We start from the raw sequence: 25,462 nt of genomic DNA, 5'->3' as shown, positions 1-25,462 counted from the left end.
CTGCCATTATTTTTCTCCATTCCATATTTGCTCATAGTGCTCTTTGTTCCTTCCAATAGTGATTTTCTTTAGCTTTTTTGTTTGTAGATGTATTGGTTTTCTTAGAAGAATATTTTCATATCTTAGCACATTTGAAGATATCATTCTGTCAATGTCTGATTTCTATAGTTTCTGTTGACAAATTGGCCTTCAGTCTTAACTCTCCTGAAAGTTAATATGTCCCTTTTCTCTTTGCTATTGGTTTTTAGCATTTTTGACTATGATGTATTCAGGTGATTTTCTTAGTAGCCATTCTACTTGGGATTCAGTGAACTCTCTTAATACTTTGATTGATATCTTTTATTGGTTTCAAAATGTGCTCCTCAAAATTCTTCCAGCCTCTTTCCATTGCCCACTTCCAAAGCTACTTCCACATTGTCAGGTTTTTGTTACAACAATATAACACTTCCAGGTACAAAAATCTGTATTAGTTTCCTATTGCTGTTGTAATGCCACAGACTTATTGGCTTAAAACAGCACAAATTTACTCTCTTACAGTTCTGGAAGTCAGAAGTCCAAAATAGATCCAGCTGGACTGACTTAGAGTGTCAGCAAGATTGTGTTCTTCCTAGAGTCTGTTGCCTTGCCTCCTCTAGCTTGTGGAAGCCACTTGCCTTCCATGGCTCATGGCCCCTTCTTCAGAGACAGCAGTGTAGCCTCTTCACGTCTCCCTTTGAGGAAGGGACTCAAAGGCTTACAGTAACAGGATGTTAGGAGGGGTTGATCATGTGATCATCTTCCCCACCCCTGAGTGTCAGAAGTTGTCCCCTTTTGTCAAGGTACTAAGAACATTGCAGCACTAATTCCTGGAAGAATAAAATGCCACACTGGTCCATCAGTTGACATATGGGCTTATGGAATTTAAGTGATAAAAAACACTTTTGGCCTGGGCCCATCTCACAAGTATCAGTTCCCCTGAACCCACTTGTCTGAATGCACAGTTTAAATAAACATACTGAGCAACTGGGCAGAACCTCTCCATTAATTTCTCTGTCTTTGCAGAGAGCACCATCATGGTAGAAAGGGTCAAATGGAATCTCCTGAAATTGCCTCATTGTAACAAAATGGTTAACCAAAGTAACACCATATTACTGGTTGGATTGCAGAAATTAGTGCCATTATGAAATACCTGATAGGTGTAGGAGTTGTGATTTCCATCATTCAACTTGGTACTCTGACTTTTACACAAGATGAATGGATCTTGGGAAATGATGGTAGAGTATTCTAAATTTCATCAGGTGGTGATCCAGTTGCCACAGTTATTCCAGATGTGATCATCTTCTGAATAAGTCATCCTAACTTATAAAGATTCGGTACTAGTTTGGGTGATTGATTTTGTGTACCTTATTATCAAGAGGCAATAAGGTTCCTACTATACATGGGAGGATGTATATCAGTAACCCAGGGGATTTTTTTTTTTTTTGGCCTTTTTGGTACTCCCATGTCCAATGACAAAAGATGATGAAAAACTACAGTAATCTAGTATCATCAGGATCACCATAGTGTAGAGCCTTGAAAATATAGGTCATTCCACTAGGCAGAGAACCATGATCAGTAGGGATGCTGGCTGAGGACAAAGGGAAAATGGAATCGGTAGTGGAATAAGAAATGATAAATTTGAAGTATAGCTATGTGACTAGTCATAGAAGTGAAATCTATAATATCCACATGTATTTTACTCATTCCTATGTATTTGTTTTACATAATAAGCAAGTTGTTTCTTTCTCCTACCACCCAAATGTTGGACATTTGGTTTCTTTCTACTTTGGGGCTATTATGAATAATGCTGCTATGAGTATTCATGTCCTAGTTTTTGTGTGGATATTTGTTTTCATTTCTCTTGGGCACATACCTAGCTGTGGAATTGCTGGGTTATAGATGATTCTGTGGTGAAGATTTTGAGGAGATGCCAAACTGTTTTCTCAGGTGGCCACACTATTTTATTATATTCTCATCAACAATGTATGAAGGTTCCATTTTTTTCTTTTATCCACTTCTTTTTATCTTTTTGATAGCCATTCTAATGGCTGCGAAGTGGTATTTCATTGTGGGTTTGATTTGCATTTACCTAATGGCTACTAATGTGTATATCTTCTTTGAAGAAATGTCTATTCATATCTTTCATCCATTTTTAAATTTGGTCATTTGCCTTTTTATTATTGAGCTGTAAGAGTTCTTTGTATATTTTGAATATAAATCCCTTATCAGATTGATGATTTGTGGCTATTATCTCCCATTCTGTGAGTTGTCTTTTTACCTTCTTGATAATGTCTATTGAAGTTCAAAGCATTTTAATTTTGATGTTTATCTAATTTTTTCTTTTGTTGCTCATGCTTAGATATGGTATCATATCTAAAAAGGGTTTTGCCTAACCTAAGATCATGAAAATTTACTCCTATGTTTTCTTCTAAGAGTTTCATAGTTATAGCCATTAAGTTTAGGTCTATAATTCATTGGAATTAATTTGGGGGGATGGATAAAGGAAGAGGCCTAACATTCTTCTGCACATGGATATCCAGTTGTCCCAGAACCATTTGTTGAAAAGAGTTCTTCATATATTCTCTACATGGTCGGCTCTTAAGTGTTATCAAATGAGCATTAAATGAAACAACATGTATGAAAGAACCTAGCATCATATAGGGCACATAGATGGCTCTCAACAAGGTCTTGGCACCCTTGTGCAAAATCAGTTGTCCATAAACATGAGGATTTATTTCTGGATTCTCAGTTTTATTTTATTGATTTGTATATCTTTCTTTTTGCCAGTACCACATTATCTTCATTACTAAAGCTTTGTTAGTAAGCTTTTAAATTGGTAAGTTTAAGCGCTCCAACTTTGTTCTTCTTTTTTCAAGATTATTTTGGCTATTCTGGATCTCTTGTACATCTGTATGAATTTAAATTCAGCTGTGAATTTCTACAAAAAAAAAAAAAACCAGCTAGGGTTTTGATAGGGATGGCATGGAATTTGTAGATCATTTGGGGGAGTATTGCCATTTTAACATTACTAAGGCTTCTGGTCCATGAGCATGGATATTTTTTCCACTTATTTAAGCCTCCTTTAATTTCTTTTAACAGTATTTTTTAGTTTCCAGAATATTAGTTTTGTACTTTTATTCCTAAAAAATTTATTCTTTTTGATGCTAGTGTAAATAGAATGATTTTCTTGGGTTCATTTTTGATTATTCATTGCTATCATATGTAAATACAGTTGATCTTTTTGCATAGTGATTTTTTAAATCCTACAACCTTGATGATCACCTTAATTAATTCTAATAGCTTTTCCATGGATTTCTTAGGATTTTTCTCTATATAAGTTCATGTCATCTATAAGTAGAGATAGTTTTACCTCTTTGTTGTGTGTTGGTTTCAGCCTGTCAGTAACCAGTGTTGTGGCTGGACCAGCCCTTGTGGTTATAATGATTGCAAGATGCCCTTTAGCAATAACCACCGAGAAACTTTGAAAAAATAAAGATTTATTACTTATAGGAACTGCAAATTATGCAGCAGAGCTGGGACCACATAGCAAGGTCACAGGGGGAGAGAGAGTGGGCACAAGCATTCATACAAGTGGACGCACCTGGGGTTCTGCTTTTTATTGGGGTACAGAGTGGCGGTTTCACTAGCTGACTATTGGTGAATTTAAAACACAAGAGCAGGAACTTAAAGCATGGGTAGAGAGAAAGCCAGCAGCCCAAATGATCAGTTACTGAAATCAAGATTTCTAAAACAGAAGTGGCCTGGCTTTTTGTCTAGACAGGTGGCTGGCAGTGTGTTTCTTTGAGAGAGCCATTTTTATAGTGGATGCCTCTTTGAAATGGATGCTTCAGAGATAAAAGCTTAACCCAGGCATTTATGTTACAAACGGGGGGAAAAAACTGTCAGAGTTTCTACTACACTCTTCTTTTCCAGTATGGATGTCTTTTGCTGGGGCCTCCTTTTAAATTAATCAGCAAATTAAAAGAGTCAACATTTTTTGAAAGAAAGTAAACAAATGGACTCTGTAATAGTTGTTTGTTCTTGCAACCCATTTTATTTTTCATACTATTAATTTCATGCTTAACCACGCAACAAAGAAACCGCAGTATATTAAGATCCTAATATGTAAATTCTAAGTAATTACTGAGTTTAAAAGGATGTTTTTGCTATTTTTGCTATTTTATATATGTATTTATAATTCTACAGGAAATCCAGAATGCATATAATGCACATAAACTAATTTAAATTATTGGCTGATATTGATAACTAAAATCTTATTAGAAATTTGAATATTTAGGGGTGCCTGGGTGGCTCAGTTGGTTAATCGTGTCCAACTTCAGCTCAGGTCATGATCTTGTGATTTGTGAGTTCCAAGCCCCATGTGGGGCTCTATGCTGACAGCTCAGAGCCTGGAGCCTGCTTTGGATTCTGTCTTCCTCCTCTCTGCCCCTCCTTCATTCATGTTCTGTCTCTGTCTCTCTCAAAAATAAAAGTAAACATTAAAAAGTTTTTTAATTAAAAAAAGAAATTTGAATATTTTAATTTATCTTTATCCAAATATTTAATTGCCTTTTTAAAATTTTAAATAATTTTTTAAAAGTTCTGGTAGGGGTGAGTCTAAACCTCAATTTAATTAAAAATATAGACAGCATAAAAATAATGAGGTGTCTATAACATTCACTAGTGTGTATTAAAGTTATGTTCAATTCATGTGATGGCAAATATTTTGAGTGAAATAAATTATGATTGAGATCATTTTAGGGGCACCTGGGTGACTTAGTCAGTTAGGAAACCGACTTTTGGTTTCAGCTCAGATCATGATCTCATGGTTTGGGAGTTTGAGCCCCGTGTTGGGTTCTGTACTGACAGTATGGAATCTGCTTGGGATTCTCTCTCTCCTTCTCTATATCCCTCCCCAGCTCATGCTTGAGTGCTCTCTCTCTCTCTCTCTCTCTCAAAATAAATAAATGAACTTAAGGAAAAAAGAAAAGAAAGAAAAGATCATTTTGGACTTTGACAAGCCAGGACATTAATCCTAGTCACTGATGAAGGCAATCAATGAAATTTTCTCTTTAATACCTTTGTGGTTTTATTTATTGTCTACTCTAAATATGGCTTATTTTTTCAACTTCCTGTACTTTAAGATTATTTTAGCAAAAGTAGAGAATGACCATTTAAACAGATAAAGCTACTAAAGTACAAAAAAATTAAGAAATCAATGGTGTAAGATATTAAGACACCAAAATCATAGTGCTGATAGTGAAAATATTGATTCTAACTGGAGGATAAAAAGAAAATTATGTTAAACAAGACATTCCTCAGTTTTTGGTGTCTTTATTTTCCATAGTTTTTCTTGCCATTGTCTTATAAGGGGCTTCATGGAAGGAAAAAGAAAAGGGAGGAGTTGCAGTCTGGTCTACAAATGAAATGTAATCTTTCTGGATAAAGTTTGAATTGCATCTATGTAGAGAAGTTTCGTTTGTTCATAGATTAAATTCCTAAATCCCCATACTGTCTGGTTTCATGAAATTTTATTCTCTAGATTGCTTTTTTCCTGTTACTTCCTTTGCCCTGGCCATTATCTCTAGACCTTAAATAATAAATGTTTAGAAACCCAGAGGTTTTTAAAAATTTTTACTTGCCTGAGTAAGAGAACATCGTAAAGATTCCAGAACGCATCATAAAGTAAGTGACTTTAGCATCATGTTTAACATTGTTTGTCTCTAGTGGCATGTATGTTGGAAATAATAGACTGTTGTAAGTCCTTGTTTATAAATAGAGTTTCTTTCTTTGATTACTCAACAAGTAAGATAAATAATTGTATTTCCTATGGGGAATCCCCTCCTTAGTCTCTTTGTGAGGAAGTTATGTGTAATGCTGGTATATTTTGCTGGTCCCTCAGATTTGGATGGTAGAATGAACCCTGGACAAATTGCTTACATTTCTTCGAGGAGCTGCTCTATTCCAGATGAGAGCTATGGGTGCCTTTCTTCAAACATCCCTGCGCTGGAATTGATGGCTCTCTATGTGGCAGCAGCCATGCACGATTATGATCACCCAGGGCGGACAAATGCATTTCTAGTGGCTACGAATGCCCCTCAGGTAGGAAATGCTTTCTTAGAAAGTTTCAAAAGCAATTCTCAGATTTTACAGCCATGTTGTCTATCTTTTTGTTAAACCATCCTTAACTTGAGTCAGAGCCATTCCAGGTACATTGTAATTAACTGGATTGTGTGTGCAAAAGAATTAAGAAGCAATTACCTCCTTCCACTTGAAAATAAAATATTCATGAAAGAGTAACTCACAAACCCTTTTCTGAAATTCTGGAACCGTTGTCAATATTTTTCCCTTTGATCAAGTTGATCAGGCTGACAAGATGGAAGAATTATTCTTTCTTCTTCCTTTCTATGGCTAAAAATATAATGATGAAGAACTGTCATTTTTGTTGTTTCCTCTTTTTCCCTTAATACTCAGACTCTAAATCTCTGAACTCTGAATATATTAGTGTATATAAACATTCTTCTAGTAACACATTGTTTTTGTATCCAGTACAGCCGATGAGGTGCAGGATTCTTTTATGGTCAAAATTTTCATAAAACGTAGGAGTTACCAAAGAATGGATACTGTAATTGCAGTAGCTTTACATGTTAGGACTTGGGACTAAGTCCTTGGTTTTAAGTGGTTGTGGGTGTTTGTTTAGGCTGATGATTCTTAAAGTGTTATCTTCATGCTGGTAACTGCGTGCCTTACAATGAACAAGTCATCGGTGACTGCTTGCTGAATTCATCTTACATCTTCACTGCTCTATGTATAAACCTCACTTCTGGTCTTTTCCATCTCTGGTAGACATCCTCTTTGTTCCTTTTCTCACTTCTCTTTCATACACTCTCACTGTTTAAAATACAGAAGATAGATTCTCTAGCCAGCACAAGAATAGGATTCAGAGACAGAAAGAGGGTTAAAAATGTTATGTGACTCACTTCTCCAATGAGACTTTATCTCTTAATAGCTCATGTTTTCCACAGGTAACTCCTTAATGAATTTTCATTGAGATATTATTATTTGTCCACTTTGTAAGAACAGCTTTGGGAGAAATTACAAACTAAAGAGCACGTATTTCCTCGTTTGCTGTACCAGCCCCTCAAGAAGCCTGTGCATTGTGCCTTGACTCACACCTCATCATCTTTGACAACCCTGTCAAAGTCCTGTCGTGAGTCACAGAGCTGGGCAGAAGGGGCACAACACAGAAAGCACTGGTCTTGAGATCAAGGGACCCGAGTTTGATTTCTCATTACCGAGTTACTAGCTGTGCGACCTTAGACAAGTCACCCTTGTCTCTCTGAACCTCAAAATATGTACCTAATCTGATTAAAAGTAAAGAGATCACATACAAGAAGTTTTCTACTATTTCAAATGTTTGAGAGGCTCCTGAGTTAGATATCATGTCGACGGAAATTACTTGCCTTTCACTCTTTGCTTGAAATCTTTCATTAGCTTCAAATATAGGTGAGTCAGACTTACTTATTTCCTTTCCTGCAAGGATATTGCAAGTGAGAGTGTCTCAGTGTTCTCTCTCCTGTGCAGATAAAACAGTAATGCATGAATATAGTTCATAAAAGTTATATGCTCAAAACAGTTGTCCTAATCAAAATAAAAATATGAAGTCTGGATATAATACTAACTCATGTTATTTCTAACTTCTTATCATTAAGGATTGCCAGTAGATGAAGTGATGGGAAGTGTCGGAATAGAAAGGAAATTGATAGGGAATTTAGTTATTGGAAAAGGATAGCCTTCCACCCAGTCTCCTTGCTTACCTCTGCCTCACCTTCGGTCTGTGCTCAACTCCTAGCAGGCAGAGTAATGCTGTGTAAATGTGAGTTAATCACTTTCTATTCCAAACCCTCCAGGTGCGTTCACCCCATCCTAGTAAAAGTCATTGTAATGGCTCAGAGGGTCATATGTGATTTAGGCCCTATTTATTTTTCCATCTTTATTCACCCACGTCCAGCCTCAGTGGCCCCGTTGCTATTTTCTCCTGTATCCCAGGCACACCCCCTTTCCGAGAGCCTTTGCACTTTCTGTCCTCCCTGCCAGAAGTGTCTTGCCCCACACATCTGTATGGCTCACGCTGTGACCTCCTTCCATCAAAAATTTCTAAAGCCCCTTCCTGGCACTCATGATGTTCCTTCCCAATTTTTTGCCATAGCAGTGCTCATTCAGCATGTTGTGTATTTTGTTTATTGCATGTTTCTCCTCAGTGGAATATTTTTCATGAGAACAGGGATTTCTGTCTTTAAGTCCCTAATACATAGAATAGTACCTAACACATAAAAGTCGTTTAGTAAACATTTGTTGAATGTTGAAGGATGCCCAATTTCTTTGCTAAATCATAGACAGTCATAAACGTTTTGTCCCCCCAAAATATGGATCACGATACTGACTAAACACACATGCATTTGACTCCTCATTATAACACAGAATTGGTGGGGATGGATATTATCATTAGAAGATGAAAAAACGTTCCAGAGATTTTTATTTCTGGGAAATGAAAAATGGATAAATATTGAGAGAGAAGTATACTAGAGAGGGCTACAGCCTAAGTAGAACCCTAAAGAGATTCCTGATGTCATTTGCCGCAGCTTACTCTGCACACACTCACACACACATATACACAAATACACGAACGTGTGTACATGTGCTCCTAACCCTATGCATGTACACTACACATCTTTAAGTAAAGCAGCTGCAAACCTACATTTACCTCCAGGAAGAAAACCCCTTTCTTAGACATTGAAGGAAACTTCCAGAAGAGAATAAGAATTACTAGTGTGAGTATTAGTACTCCACAGTAAATTCTTCTCATTTTGGAAATCTAACATCTGGCACCTGGTCTCATAACTCTAAGGTCAAACCTGCTGAGAAACAGACCCCATCCATATTCACAGAGTTCTTACTCATTCTATACAATTAAAGAAGAGACTTGACAATAAAACATACACAAGAGAATCTAGAATTCTTATTTTTTAAATATCAGCAGATAACTAAGGATCAGCAGACATGAACCATTAACCAGTAGCTTGGAAAGAAAAGGCTAAAATGGACAGAGTAACCAACTACAAGGGAAAAAACAATCTAGGGAATTAATAGAAAAACTCTTAAGTTTTTTAGAAAGGTATTCTCAGAAATACTGCATCCCTAAGAACAAGAAGCTATGAAAAAGGAAGCATCAGAGAACAAGTTCAAGCTCTTAGAAACTGAAAATGTTACTGCAAAAAATTTTTAAATGCAACACAAGCACTGGAAGTAAACTCCAGGTAATGTCTCCCAGAACGCAGCCTGAAAAGATAAAGAGGTGGAAAGTGTAGGGAAGGAAAAAAATGGGGCACAGTGGAACAGGTCAAGAACCAACTATTGGGAGTTGCAGAAAGAGACAGGTCTTTGGATTGAAGGGGTTCACCATGTGTCAGGGAGGCTGAATGGGGGGAAAGAACATGAAAAACCTGGACATGGAGTGCCATGGTAAGATTTCAGAACGACGGAGGTTTCCTTTAAAGAAGGAATTCTTGAGAGAATGATAACAGCACACTTCTAAAAGAACAAAAATCCAACTGGCATTGTATTTTAGCAACAGTGGATGCTCAAGAGTACTGGAATAAAGTTTTCAAAATTCTAAGGGAATTCATTCATTTGTACAACAAACATCATGTGCCCATTGTGAGAGAGGTACTATCCTAGGCATTATTATTGAGCAAAGCAGACAAAAAAAAAAAAATTACTGACTCCATAGAACTTATATTCTGGTAAAGCAAGAAAAACAAGATAATAGAGTGTGTCTGGAGGCAGAGAGATGATTAGGTTGTAAGTGCTGGGAAAACTAACACAGTGGAGGAGATGGAAAGTGCTGCTTTAAAGATATTATTTTCAAGTTAGATTCCTGTATCCAGCTAAGCTACAGCTGAGCATGAAGAGCAATATAAAGAGAATCTCACATATACAAAGATTTTTAAAAAAATTAAGTCATGTACCTGTTCATTCTTAGAAAGTTACCTAAAAAAGTGTCTTAGCAAAACAAAGGTGACCGGGAAGACAAAAGATCTTAGAAGAGATGGATTACCAGATACTTTAGCACAAACCCAGATCTTCAGGGTAAAGGGATCCCAAAATGACAGCTGTTCGTCATGACTATTTCATTAAAGAGAATATCCTTTCTTTTTTTTTTTTAAAGAACTTTTTTTTAAGTGGAACCAATTTTTCTTAATACAAGATTTTTCACTTTTCAGAAGTACCCTCTTTAATCTTGTGATTATGACCTAGACAATTTTAAGTTTCCTCCTGTTTCTTGTGTTTCCAAAGACAACATTTGCCAGGGCCATAGCACTCTGAGTGCGTCCCCATCTCGTCACAAGGGGACATTGGTTCGTATTTGTCAGCCTCTTCCTCTTTCGTATGTCTGATGGGTTTTCTCTTTGTTCATTTATTGAAAGATGTTTATTTGTCAAGATTAATTCTATCAGCGTTTATATTAAACCCTGTTGCAAATCTTTCCAACTCAAAAGGAGGGTGAAAAAGAAAGTTTATGATCAATGAATTTGCTCTGCCAAATTACAGATGTCATTGCCTGTAGAGCGAAGGAAGGGGATCCATAGCCCGAGAAAGCAGGGATCAGGATGCTTTAGCACAAAGTCAAAGGGTGTCATTTACTGCAGCTCCAAGTTAGCCCGGGCCTGTCCTCCTCTGGTCATCGTAAAGCCCTCAGTAAAAGCCAGCTGAGGCTTCCCTATCTGTTCTACCTGGAATGTTTTTCTAATTAAGTTTAAGCTTGGCTTATTGTTCTGTGTGCTCACCCAGTATTCTTCCTCAATTAGAATTGACACTTGCCTCTTACTTACTGCTCCATGATCATTTCTTGCCTCTGCTCATCTGTGAGGTAGTGGGTTTCTTGGGGTCCAGCAGCAGACTCCTTCCACTTGTTCTCCAGGTGGGTTTTTCCTTCTCATGTGGTAACTTACTGGGCCTTTCCGTTTCCTCTTTCATCATGTCTTTGAGGTTTCCAGTACAGTGATANCCCCCATGGTCCTCAGTTAAGTTCCTCCTAATCCTATACGTGCAAACAGATTTTTTATCCTTATTTTATACTTCTTTGGTAATTTCAAAGGGTAATTTGAATGGTGAAGGAATTCTGAGCTTTATTATTTCTTTTCCTGATCTTGCTAACCAAGAGTTATGAAGTCAGCTAACTCTTTAAGGCACTTATTACGTGTTGTGCTTTATTGAGCTGGAAGCCTGATTACTTCTTCCTGGACAGAGCTGTTCTAATAGTTTATTGGTCTTCATCAGGTTTGAATATGAATTGGTTAAATCACTATGAAATATAAATTGACCCCTTAGGAAATCTTTGAAGCTTATTCTTTCTCTTTGGGATTAATGATGTTTTAAAGTTGTATTAAGGTTAGTATAAGATGCCTTTTTTATTGACATAATTGATATGTAACATTGTGTAAGTTTAAAGTATACATCATGTTCATTTGATACACACGTATTGTCATATTACTATCATGTCACCTAATATCACATCTTTTTTGTGTGAGTACCAACTTTTAATATATAATACAGTGCTAATAACTACTATCACAATGCTGTGCATTAGAGTCCCAGAACGTATCCTGTAACTGGACGTTTGTACCCTTTGACCAACATCTCTCCACTTCCCCTGCCCCCTGGCAACCAGCGTTGTGCGTTTCTATGAGTTCAGCTTTTTTAGATTCCACATAGAAGAGATATCATACAGTATTTGCTTTATTGACTTATCTCACTTAGCATGGTGCTCTCAAGGTCCATCCATGTTGTCTCAAATGTCAGGATTTCCTCCTTTCTCATGGCTGGATAAATATTCCATTATACACACACACACACATATTCACACACATACATATATACACACACCACATCTTTATTTCATCCATTGATGGACATTTAGATTGTTTGCAGACTTTACATGGCCCATTACAAAGTTTAAATCATCATTGCTTTCGTAAAATCAAATGCTAAAAAAAAAAAATCAAATGGTGTTAAGTATCTATGCTTACATTTAGACTATAGCTAATTTTCACAAATAGCATGTAACCCTATTTAAGCTCCCAAAATATGTATCTTAATGTAGATTGCATTCTATTTTTATCTGTCCTTCTTTCTCATTAACAAGCTTTATGAAAACCAAGGGACAGGTTTTATGTTTATCTCCAACCTTTAGCATTATCTGTGAAAGTTTTAAAAATAATTACTGTGCTTATCTAATAATTTTTTTTAATGTTTTATTTATTTCTGAGAGAGAGAGACAGCATGAGCAGGGGAGGGTCAGAGAGAGGGAGATACAGAATCCAAACCAGGCTCCAGGCTCTGAGCTAGCTGTCAGCACAGAGCCCGATGGGGGGCTCAAACCCACAAACTGGGAGATCATGACCTGAGCCGAAGTTGGATGCTTAACCAACTGAGCGACCCAGGCACCCCTAATAATTTTTCTATGCTCAATTTTTAGAGGCGTAAGAGGCTCTGACAATTCTATAAGTCACTGGCTTTTATTTAAAAAAATTTTTTTTGAATTTTGATTGATTTTTGAGAGAACATGAGCAGCAGAGGGACAGAGAGAGAGAGAGGGAGACACAGAACCCAAAGTAGGCTCCAGGCTCTGAGCTATCAGCACAGAGCCTGACACAGGGCTTGAACCTATGAACTGTGAGATCATGACCTGAGCCAAAGTCAGATACCCAACCCACCCCGGCACCCCAAAGTCACCATTTTTTAAAATCTGCATTCCAAGGTTCTAGAGTACTGAGGGGCTTCCACTGAAATGAGGTGGATGAACAGTGAATGGTTCCATTCCACTTGAACCAGAGGATTTGTACTTTTACCTGTTTCATGCTTCTCCCTTACTCGCAGGGACAATGTCAGGACTTGGCGCATGTCTTTCCCAGGCATGTGGGACTGTGACTCACCTGGGACACTGCTCCTGCCTCTTCTTTGGTCCTCACCACATTGATCCCATGCCAGCTGAAGAAGAGAAGTGTGTCCCTAAACCTGCTCTGTCTCTCTAATGATTTTCCTAACAGAAGATTTATCTAAGAAGATTTACTGATTTAATGAAGTGGGCCTCAGATATCAACTTTATGTCTCTTGAGGGCAGCATGGTGTCTGCAAAGATGAACTTTGGAGATGAATTACCCTTTCACCTACTAGATGTGTATGCTGGAAAGGTGTATCTTCCTTCCCCTTTCTGTACTTCAGTAAACTCATTTAGAAAATTATCACAACTCTTCGCAGATATTAAAATGCTTGGCATATAGTAGTTACTCATTGTTTGTACTCTTCCAACCTAACTCTGTTTATTATTAAAGATTACTATCTCTGAGATGCCTGACTCATTTTCCTTATTACTTTTCAGGCAGTTTTGTACAACGACAGATCTGTTCTAGAAAATCATCATGCCGCATCAGCTTGGAATCTATATCTTTCTCGCCCAGAATACAACTTCCTTCTTAATCTTGATCATGTGGAATTCAAGCGCTTTCGTTTTTTAGTCATTGAAGCAATCCTTGCCACAGATCTTAAAAAGCATTTTGATTTCCTTGCTGAATTCAATGCCAAGGTTTGTGTACAAATTAATGTCTGGCTTCAAAGATGGAAATCATTATTGTCAGTATTACTTAGAAGTGTTTTTGAATGTTAGAATTAATAGTACTCATAAAGTAATATCTATGTGAGACAATATATGTCAATATTTTAAAAAATAACATTTATTATAACATGTCCTAAAAAGACTGTTGCTTGCTACATTTTCTTTCTGACACATGGACTTACAACTTTCCTTCACATGGTATTAAGCCAACTAATGATGCAAAAACTTTTAGGGGCAGAGTGGAGAAAGTTGTGCACAGTGCCAAGTATGGTATTTTGTGAAAGTAAAGATGGGTTTCTCAGAAGCCAGTTATGCTTACCTCACTGTACGTGTTAATCCCTTCTTTATATTAGTGTTTAGCGAGCTGGTGTGGGAGAGGACTATCCACTCCTCCACTGGGGCATAATGCGCTCCTTAAAGAACTGTTGGGGTTGCCCACTATGCACAGTCGTTCTTCACAGAATAAGGAAAGAACAGGTGAAAGTCCCTGCCGTCAAGAATTCTCATTCAATGGGGGAATTGAGAATCCCCACCCTTATGGGATAGTGCTACTCATTAGAATGTGTTCTACCCCTCAGACATCAGAGGTGGAAAAATGCTTTACAGACTCACAGATTTGCACGGCTTTACAGATTCTTGAGGGAAGGATGTTCCCTCTTTGGCTGGCAGGAATCTCTTGTTCCCTTGATGATGTTTGTGACCGAAAGGAAAGAGGTACCATCAAGGGTAGAGGAACCGGTAACAAAGGAATATTAGATTTAACCCCCCTGCAGTGGAGACCCTATATGTGGCTGTCATGATATTAATAAAATACTTAGAAAAATCAGCAAGAAGTCTATATGCCTTTAAAATTATTTTATAGTTGTATAGCTTTATGTAATAATAAAAGTCCATTTAAGTGCTTAAGTCAGAGTAACATGTTTGTTTTTACAGGTAAAAGATCACCTAGCTCAGTACTTTTGAATCTGTGTTCCTCAGAGATTTCTATTCTGTAGTCTCTCAGGAAAATGCCACATGAGTGGAGCTCTAGATCTCCTACACGGGTTCAATCAAAACAGCTCTCCTTTTTAAGTGTTTTCTATAGTGACTTTGACAAAAGGGTTTTGTGCCCCAAACCCTACCCTCATGCTAAAGTTTAAAAGCCACTGATGTGGGCCGTGCACTTCATTTTTCACAAGAGAAAATTTGAGTTTTTGGAAGGCATAGTAAGTTGCCTACTTAGTGATGATAATTACCGTTTATTTAGATAACAGTGTTAGCATTTACGTGAACTAGGCATTTTTCATATTAATCCTCATGGTAATATGGCTAGATTGGTACTACTTTTCCTATTTTATAGATGAAGAAATTTAGATTCAAGGAGATTAAGTAATTTTTCCCATATCACACAATGAATAAATCATTGAGTCAAGATTTGAAACCATTGGGATCATCTTTTAAAACTTGTCTTCTTTCAACTATTCCATATTTTTTCCTTTCACAGCTAAAGCCAATTTCTCTGTAGATCCTAAGTGTTCTTTAAAGTAGAATTTTTTACAATTCTTAAATGATTTATTAATATTTTGCATATACATATAATTATAGTGTATATTATATATTAAATTATAAATTAATTACATGTGTAATATGTACACGCAAGTTACAATTTTCTGTGGTAATCACAAATATTGAAACCCATGGTTTATGTTTTTATCGTCTGCTTCCTGTGAAACAAAAATTAGAATGATACTTCAAAGGGAAACTTGACCCATATTCCTTCCTATAATTTAGATAGAAAACTTTTGCGGGGGGAAAGCCCAACTCCAGTGCCCTCAGAAGCTAAAATAATTGTTTTTCCAAAATAGGCCAATGACGTGAACAGTAATGGTATAGAATGGAGTAATGAAAACGATCGCCTCTTGGTATGCCAGGTGTGCATCAAACTAGCAGATATAAATGGCCCGGCAAAAGTTCGGGACTTGCATTTGAAATGGACAGAAGGCATTGTCAATGAATTTTATGAGCAGGTAAGTTGAAACGTGAGATTGGCGGGATTTTTGAGAGCAGCCATCTGAAGATGCGAGTCTTTGGGATTTGGGTAAGCTACATTAAGTGTTTGAAGTCTGGTTGCTTTGACCAAAAACAGTTAGAAATTGTTAAATTTGCTCTGGTCTTAGTATTTTCTCAGCTCTGTTTGTTTTTGCTGCTAGAACTTAAAACAACAAAAAATAGCTTATTGCCTGTCTGACCTGAGCCAAATATCCCTTGAGTCTAGAGGTAAGGCTACACTACATTATGGTTCCAAGACTGCTTTTAAAACCCTGAGTGCCTATAACCTAGGATCATTTTTTTCCAGATGAAATTGTCTTTAATTGATTCAGGGTATACTTAGATTATATTAAAGAATATCAATCCATTTTCAATCCCACTGTAGAAAGACTGCCTTAGAAACATCAACTGGGTAAAAGTCCTGGCAGAAGGTAAGACATTCAAGGGCTAGAAATGGGGATAAAGGATATCTTTCATGGTTTTTAAGGATTCAAGGATATAAACATGCTCGTATATGTTTTACAGTCTTGTCTTTGAAATAATACTGTAGCTGAACTCATCTGTATGCCCAACATGCAGCAAAGCCAGTCACTGACACGTTGAGTAGGCAGCAAGGAAAGGGTTGGTTGGAGAGGTAGCCAAACTAGGAGATTGAGGGTAGGCCTCAAATTTGCCTTCTCAAAGTGGGAGAGTCTGAAATATTTAAAGGCAAACAGAAATAATCTGGGCACAAGGGAGAGGAGCTATGTGATTTCAAAATCAGATGAAGGAAGTTAGTACAGAAGGTTGAAGTCATTTTGTTAACTTCATCTACATGGATATTCTGCATGTTTTTAGGTGACCCTTGGCCAGAAAATGGCATCCATAGCATGATTGAAAGGTAGGGGTTTAGGCTCTTTTATACCAGAAGTTTGTCCGTTGAACTCTTAAGGTCTGTCGTCCTGACAGGTTCTGGCTGGTTTCCTAGTGTGAAGCCTTGAGTCTCTGCCAAACAACTAAATCAGCATTTTGCTATCATGATGTCAGGCAACAATGTTATCTATAGACGCATGGTGGCAAACTGCATTCCAAGAACAAGCAGATTTTGGTAAAAAGTTACAGTTGTACTTATTAGTCCTATTAACCCTTTGGTTACTAGTTTCACTACCAATTTGCAGAATCTTTACCAATTTAAGTTTATTTATTTTGAGACAGAGTGCACAAATGGGAAAGGGGCAGAGAGAGAGAGAGAGAGAGAGAGAGAGAAAATCCCAAGCAGGCTCTGTGCTGTTAGCACAGAGCCCGATTTGGGTCTCAATCTCATGAATTGTGAGATCATGACCTGAGCCGAAATCATGAGTCAGACACTTAACTGACTATACCACCAAGGTACCCCTCTTTACCATTTTTTGGGGGTCCAATTTTGAGGCTCTCAAAATGTAGAAGTATACTGATTTCCCCAGAAGCCATCATTTCATTATCTCCAAAATACCAAATACATCTTCTTGACTTTGGAATTGCATTCCTTGGGAATCCTTTTCTCCCCTCAGAGAGTCCCTCTTAAAATTTCTTGCAGGGTGGTTTAGTGATCACTAACTCCTTTAGTTTCTGTTTGGGAAGTTTGTATTTCTCCTATTTTGAATGACAGCCTTGCTGGATAAGGAATTCTTGGCTGCATATTTTTCTGATTCAGCACACTGAATGTATCCTATCACTCCTATTTCTGGCCTGCCAAGTTTCTGTGGATAGGTCTGATATGAACCTGATCTGTCTTTCCTTGTAGGTTAAAGACTTTTTTCCCTTGCTGCTTTCATGATTCTTTCCTCGCCTGAGTATTTTGCAAATTTGACCATGACATGCCTTGTGATGGTCAGTTTTTGTTGAATCTAATGGGAGTCCTCTGTGCTTCCTGGATTTTGAGGTCTGTGTCTTTTCCCAGGTTAGGAAAGTTTTCTGCTCTGATTGCTAACATAAACCTTCTACCCCTTTTTCTCTCTCTTCATCTTCTAGAATCCCTGATTCTAATTTTGTTCCTTCTTAATGAGTCACTGAGTTCTCTAATTCTAATCGTGCTATTTTGCCTTAGTTTCCTTTTTTTCTGCTTTATTATTCTCCATAAGTTTGTCCTCTTTATCACTGATTCACTGCTCTGCTTCATCCATCCTTGCCACTGTGACAGCCATTCTAGATTGCATCTCAGTTATAGCATTTTTAATTTCACCCTGACTAGAAGATCTTTGATCTTCGCAGAAAGGGATTCTATGCTTTTTTTTAACCCCAGCTAGTATTCATATTATTGTGATTCTAAATTCTAGTTCAGACATCTTGCTTGTATCTGTGTTGATCAAGTCCCTGGCTGTCATTTCTTTTTTTCCGTGGGGGGGGGGGGGGGGGGGGAATTCCTTCATTTCATCATTTTGAAGAAGTAAAAAGAATAAAATTAAAAACAAGTAAAATTTAAAAATTGGGGCACCTCTGTGGCTCAGTCAGTTAAGCATCTGACTTCAGCTCAGGTCATGATCTCATGGTTTGTGGGTTTGAGCCCCGTGTTGGGCTCTGTGCTGACAGCCTAGAGCCTGGAGCCTGCTTCACATTTTGTGTCTTCTTCTCTCTCTGCCCTTCCCTTACTCATGCTCTGTTTCTCTGTGTCTCAATAATAAACCTAAAATTTTAATTAAAAAAAATTAAAATATAAAAAAATCAAAGAAAGGATGCTAGGTCCTAGGTGTGTTTTGGTCTGGTTGTTGAAAGAAGTTTGATAGAGAAAAAAAGGAAAGAAAAGGAAAAGGTTTGAAAATTAAAAAAACACAATAAAATAGAATAAAATGATAAAAGTAAAATAGAATTAAAAATTACAAAATAAAAAATAGAAAAGTTAAAAATGTTTATAAGCATGGATAGTGAAACTTTTTCTGTATTCAAGAATAAAAAAAAAATTGAATAGATGGACCAGCAAATAGAATAAAATGATCGAAATTATACCCAGTTCCCCTAAAAGTCAAAAGAAAAAAATTCTGAATAGATGGACCAGGCAACAGAATGAAATACTATTGAAATTAACATCTAGTTCCCCTAGAAGCCCAACTATGAAGCAGTTTATAGTCTGTAAACTAAGCAGGCAGAGAGACTTGTGTTCCTCTAGAGTGCATTTGGCATGGTTGGCAGGGGCTTGGTGTAACAGCTCTGTTCTCCACCAGATGGCGCTGCTTAGCTTACTGGGGTAGATAGTTGTGGCGTGTGTATGTGTGTATGCACATGCATGGGAGGGATGAAAATGGTGTCATCCAGCTACCCAGTCTCTAGTTTCAGAACTCTGTGGTCTCACCCACTGGCAATCAAGCACCCTTCCTTTGGTCTCCAGCTTCTGTCCACTCCCTGCTTTTACACTGTCCGTGAGCAAGCCATCAGCCTGCCAGGCAGAACCTCCCTCCCAAGTTTTATCTCAGATGGGGCTGTGTTTCCAAACACCTCACTTCTGAGGGCCCTCCAGCTTTGACCCCCTCAGACCCTCTGGGGGAGGGTCTCCCCAAGCAGTGATTGGGTGCTGTCCCACCCTCTGGTACTTTCATGTGACTGTGCCCCTGCAGATGCCCAGAGACTACAGCTAGGTGCCAGCCCACCCCAGAAAACGTTTGCATGATCGTGTAGCAGCCGCATTTCAGGGATTATGGTAAATCACAACACACATCTGTCACCAGGCTTCACCACCCCCTAATATCCTTATTCCAACACTAGCAAATGTGGCTCTTCTCCAGGGTCTGCTGGGACGTTTGCCTATGGGGAGGCTGCACAACCTCTACCAAATGTCCTCCCAGCAGGGAAACTGCCTTTTCCCATGTAGCCTGAGGACCCTTCTGACCTGTCTGCTCCTGGAGAGCCTCCTTTTCCTCCAGAGCACTGCCAGGTATCGAGCTGCAGAGTTTCAGACTCTGTGCTCCCCTGTTTGTTATAGCATCTAAATGGTATTTAAAACCCTCTCTCAACTCTTGAATGCTGACAAAAACTGAGAACTGATGGATGTAGGGGGGAGGGGGAATAGGCATGGAGGAGGGCACTCGTGGGGATGAGCACTGGGTGTTATGTGGAAACAAATTTCACAATAAACTATAGGAAGGAAGGAAGGAAGAAAGGAAGAAAACTCACCAATTCAGTGAAAGGACATTAGAAAATTAATTTTTTGGAAGATTTTTTGTTTTGAGAGAGAGCAGGGGAAGGGCAGAGAAAGAGGGAGTGTGAGAATCCTAAGCAGGCCCTGCACCACCAGCATGGAGTCTGACACAGGACCCAAACCCACCAAGCAAAAGATCATGACCCAAGCCAAAATCAAGAGCCAGACGCTCAACAAACTAAGCCACCTAGGTACCCCTGTAATATATTTTTAAAAATTCTAAGTATATAAAATTCTGGCTAAGCAAAAAGTTAGAATCTATGCTTGAGGTTGAATCCCGGGTTCTCTTTTTTACCAGGAAGGTGACCTAGAATAAGTTACTTAACTTCTCTGTGCCTCAATTTCTTCACTGATAAAATAGGAATATTTGATGGGATCTACTTCATAAGGTTGCTGTGAGGATTAGATGAATTATTAAAGTTCTTAGAACAGTTCCTGACACATAAATGCTCAATAAATGTCATCTATTATAATTCCAGGTTTATTACTAACCACATTATTTCAGACAGTTTTTACTTAAAGTTTCATTATTCATATTTAGAGCAAAAGGTCATCTGACACCTTACCACATGGAGTTACCTTGAAGGGTTAAATGTAATAATCTACATGAAAGTCTTAGTCAACCTGTATCAACACTATTTCTTTATTTGGTTATGCTATTAAACATCTTTTGGATATGGATACAAAATTCTAACCTTGACCAACTTTTAATTTTTTTATTATCTTAATTATCCTGTCTTTATACCCCATATCCATTTCAGTACCATGGGCTTAGAAAAGCCAAATTTATGAAATTTTAGAATCCTGTGGATAAATCCAACTGAGATTTTTTTCCCCAAACAATGGTTTTCTTCCTCATAGAAGATAAAATCATAGATTTCTAATCATGGGTCAATTACTAGAACAGTTTCTGGTTGTTTCCCTAGGACAATGCTGGCTCATCACATGGACACTGCTTGCCTACAGTTTATCCATTCTAGAGAGTATTCATCCCCACCAGTTCAAATCCTAGGAATGAAAATGTTCATTGTGCCCTTTGGGGAATGCTCAGTACTGTGCTAAATACTTGATATAATATTGCTTTTCATCCTCAGAGCAAACTTTAAAGTAGATTATTCAGATTTTACACATGAAATGGGCATAGAGCTTGGTCAACACCGCACAGGTGGTAGGTGGCAAAAGCAGGCTTTGAAACCATGTCTGTCTGATCTCAAATTGTGCTGTCTGAAGCCCTGGAGCACAGTGGGAGTGCTGGACCCAGAGTCTTCACCTCAGCCTCAGTACCTCTCCTTCTGTTTTACACATGAGGTTTTCTGATTCAGATTCATTAAGAAGTTCTGCTGTTAGAAAAGGGTGTTGAAAAGGCACTTACAAAATTCAGCTCTGCACATTTGAGGTACAACAACAAAGTTTCCATACCATCTCCCCTTAGGAGAAGGAGAATCTCTACATGATATAGAATTTACAGGTTATTTGTTGATTTTTTTTCTAATGTATATTTTTCCTGTTAACTGACCATCAGTCATACTAGTTGACTGGTAGAGTATGAAAATAAAGTCTTCTTTAGGATTTCCCAAATATTGGAGAAATTCTGATAGTTGAACTGACAGTAATTACACTTGTTTGTAAAGAAATTATTTTGATATATACTATGCATATTTAAAAATCTCAAGATAGGGGTGCCTGGGTGGCACAGTTGGTTAAGTGTCCAACTCTTGATTTTGGCTATCATGTATGATCTCATAAACAGGGAGCTCGAGCCCCACGTCGGGCTGTGCACAGACAGTGCAGAGTCTGCTTGGGATCTTCTATCTTTTCTCTCTGGCCATCCCTAACTCACATGCGCTCTCTCTCAAAATAAATGAATAAAAACTAAAACCACACACACACTCCTCAAGATAATGTTAACAGCAAAGCTCAGTGGTTATTCTTTCAATAGTTAAAAACGTACTTTTCTTTTTAAACTGATCAGGGAGATGAAGAAGCTAATCTCGGTTTGCCCATCAGTCCCTTCATGGATCGTTCTTCACCTCAACTGGCAAAACTCCAAGAATCTTTCATCACCCACATAGTGGGTCCTCTGTGTAACTCCTACGATGCTGCCGGCTTGCTGCCGGGTCAGTGGATAGAAGCAGAAGACGATGAAGACACAGAAAGTTGTTATGAAGAAGAAGATGGCGAAGAATTAGACACAGATGATGAAGAAATAGATGACAACTTAAATCCTAGTAAGAACAGAGGGATACTATAATTTCTCAAATGGATATTTGCAGCTATCTTTAAGAGATTCCATAATTCTGTCTGGAGTAATTCGTGTCTAAGTGTTCAGATTGAATAGTCTCTGGAGTTACTCCTGTGCTGGGTGCCGTGCTGATGCCATCACACACGGTCTTGGTTAAAGTAGCAGTTCTTTGGGTGCTGTCCTCCAGCCAGTTCGCTTCAGGAGGCTCACCTGTGCATCACTATAGGGCTGTCACCATATCTGATTGTGTGAGGTGAATGGGCTCAAGGGGCTAGTCCTCAGACATTTGCCACCTTTCTAGATGTAAATGAAATCACATCCAGCATTCCAATCACTATAGCTGAGAACAGATACCATAATTACAAAGAACTAGCCGCCCCCCTCCCACCCCCATCACCAGTTGTCTTCAAGATCAGCATAGTGAACAGTGGGCTTCTGCCACCACCATCTGAGCATCATCTCTGGCAGGCTGACTGGCTTCTAAAAATTATGTCTACTCACTGAAGCTGTGGTAATTGTGTTTAATTCAGTACTTAAGTTCTAAAAACGTTAACTGCATTGTTTTTTATCATTTGAAATTTTAGTACTGTCCTCCCCTCTCACATCATCCAGTCTTTCCTAATCCCTTTCTCTGCTTCATTTTCATCTGTACATGTTTAACCCCATCTCGTGTTTTGCTTCTTCACCTTTCCCTTAGAATAGGAGCTCCATGGAGCAGAGATTACTTGTCTTACTGTATTACTACCACCCCAGTGCCCTAGATAAATGCCTGGAAAGTAATAGGCACTCAGATATTTAGTGAATGAATGATTGAATTATATTACTAGAATTTGAATCCGTTTGTTTTAAACTTCACAGAACCACAAAGGAGGAAAGGCAGACGGCGAATATTTTGTCAGCTAATGCACCACCTCGCCGAAAACCACAAGATATGGAAGGAAATCATTGAGGAAGAAGAGAAATGTAAAGCTGATGGGAATAAACTGCAGGTGGAGAATTCTTCCTTACCTCAAGCAGACGACATTCAGGTCATTGAAGAAGCAGATGAAGAGGAGGAGAGACAGTGTGAATAAAAGAAAAGGCATCTTGAAGAAGGCCCAAGGGCTATGCCCAGGGTCAGAAGTCCTCACCGGACACTGACCGTGCGGACTCACAGCCGACCGCTCCTAGGTGGACAGGCCTGAGGACTGCGAGAGGACCCTCGCTGCACTGGTGGCCCCCCGGTCCTGTGCACTTTCAGCACGTGGACACGGGCTGGACGGGTGTTCATAGAGCAGGACTCCATTGACTCATGTTGCGAAACTCTTCCTCGATGCCTCCACTGGTATATACTTTTGTCGTAATAATGCTTTGCCCAGTTGTAAGCTCTTATTTTCCGTGAGGGGTAGCTAGAACTAAAAATTCAAGTGACTTCAGTTTCCAAAACGGCCAGAACTTTTTGCTTTCACGAAAATAGGATTCATACGTTTTTTCCAAATGTGTCTTTTAGATTTTTGAATGTTTTGGGGGGGAAAAAGTCTGTGCCTGTCTAAAAAAGGATCCAGTGTTGCCTTTCTGAGGGATCTGTTCAATGCAATACACAGTCCAGTGCTGTTCTCCCAGCTACGTTTATCCAGGAAAGACTGAATGACCTTTGTTAAATATAACAAATTCAGGTGCATCAGTTTGATGCTTTTTACTGTCGTGTGTTATCTACTATGTGTGTTTTATTTCTGCTCAGAGTATTCAGGTTTGCCATGGACCACAGAAGTCTGAACTCCAGTCTAACTGACTTGCATTCCATGGTTGAATTTTTAAAGCTGTTCAGGTTTAATAATGAAGGAATTGTATTGTTTAGTCAAAACTTTTTATTACTCTTGCTCAGGATTAGTATTTTTCAAGATTTAGTTAATATAAACACAGATTTGTCAGAAGAAAAAAAAAGAATTGTCCTAAAGGTGTTAACTTTTTATGAAGTGAGCATTATTTTCTCTCAGATCTCATAATTTGAGACTAATTAAAGCCAAGGTAAAGGAGAGTTATAACGAAGCTAATCCTATCAAAGATAAAGAACAAAAACAGTCGAATTCTAAAAGACACAGTTGACTAACTGGAATATGTGCTTATCTTTAGATCCATATCTTAGGTGTCATATGTTTAGTCACTGTAAAACTGATGCTAATCTTTGTTAATTTCCTCCTCCCTTGAGACTACATGACAGAAGTGACCTGTGACTACTCAGTACTTCTAGAGCCCAAATCCAAGCCTACTTTTTAAGAAAGTAAATGGTGGAGAAGACTTAATTGCAAAGAAAATGGATATTTACAATGTTCATGAACTCCTAGGGTACCTTAGTCGTAAAAAAATTTTGAAGATATAAAGAGCAGCCTAAATGATAGCAAGATGGTAGACTAATTTTTGTTTTTTTATTCTTGGAGACCATATTTTGGATCCATGTAGCTCTTGTAGATGGTAAAAACATTTTCCAAGATGATTTCTTTAAGGTGATGTCAGGCAGTTTCTTACCTACCTGAAATATTTGGCATATCTCAAAGATCTATAGAAGTGTTGGAAGTTTTGATCTTGTAGAATATTTAATGAATCACCAAGCTTTATTTATTAGACATGTTGAGTGCTCCGCTCCTTCCTGCCACTTTTGCTACCACTGCCATATAATTTGTAACCTGGTTGCACATTACTAAGTAATAAAATTTTAACTAATTTATTGAGTTTGCACTTATAATGTATATATCTATCCTGTGCTTTTATTTCTCTAGTGCACATTTTGCATCCTGCCTATACTTGTGCAAAGCTCATGTGTATAAATTCACATGTGCTTATATGCATAATGAAACTCAGATTTACTTTCTATTTTATTAAAATTTTGTATTGGGGTTAATGTATATATTTTCTCAAAAGGAATGTCTTATTAAAAATGTTACTGAGAACTCCGTTTTAAATAATTTTTAAATCATTTAACCTTTGCTAAATAATTGACATAGGTTAAAGTTGCCCAAAGAAACCTGAAACAAATTCATAAATTGTAAGAAATGAATGTGACTACATTAAGTATATACAGTGCTATGCTATTAAATGAAATCTTACTTGAAAAATTGCCATAAGCCATATTACATATCCTAATTTGGTTACTACTGAATCAGACTAATTTTATTTTAACTTTCATCATGAATTTACTATTGTTTTAAAATCCCTGGTCTTAGAAATAATCTTGTAGTGCTATAGGTGCTTAGCGATACATTTTTTCCATAAAAAAATCTTTTTAGTTATTTCCTGATTTGAAGGCTGTTTCCTGCTATTCTTACTTGGTTGGTGCTGTTGACCTTTTCTGTTCTTACAAAAATCCTGTAAACTT

At 37.9% G+C, this 25,462-nt stretch overlaps 1 protein-coding gene across 1 annotated transcript in view; it reads left to right on the top strand.

The window, feature by feature from the left end:
* The window catches only part of PDE3B (phosphodiesterase 3B), a 162,796-nt gene extending 137,982 nt beyond the window's left edge, over window positions 1-24,814 (top strand). Inside the window, exons 13-17 of the mRNA XM_077761076.1 lie at window positions 5,921-6,120; window positions 13,460-13,663; window positions 15,538-15,699; window positions 21,841-22,096; window positions 22,969-24,814. Of these exons, the coding sequence (XP_077617202.1) occupies window positions 5,921-6,120; window positions 13,460-13,663; window positions 15,538-15,699; window positions 21,841-22,096; window positions 22,969-23,183 (1,037 nt within the window). The 3' untranslated portion in view covers window positions 23,184-24,814. The remainder of the gene's footprint in view (window positions 1-5,920; window positions 6,121-13,459; window positions 13,664-15,537; window positions 15,700-21,840; window positions 22,097-22,968) is intronic.
* The last annotated feature ends 648 nt before the right edge of the window (window positions 24,815-25,462 follow it).

Source organism: Crocuta crocuta, unplaced genomic scaffold (genome assembly GCF_008692635.1).
Source record: "Crocuta crocuta isolate KB4526 unplaced genomic scaffold, BGI_CrCroc_1.0 scaffold233, whole genome shotgun sequence".
NCBI lineage: Eukaryota > Metazoa > Chordata > Mammalia > Carnivora > Hyaenidae > Crocuta > Crocuta crocuta.
Note: the sequence above shows the minus strand (reverse complement) of the source record. Positions and strands in the feature narration are given on the sequence as shown.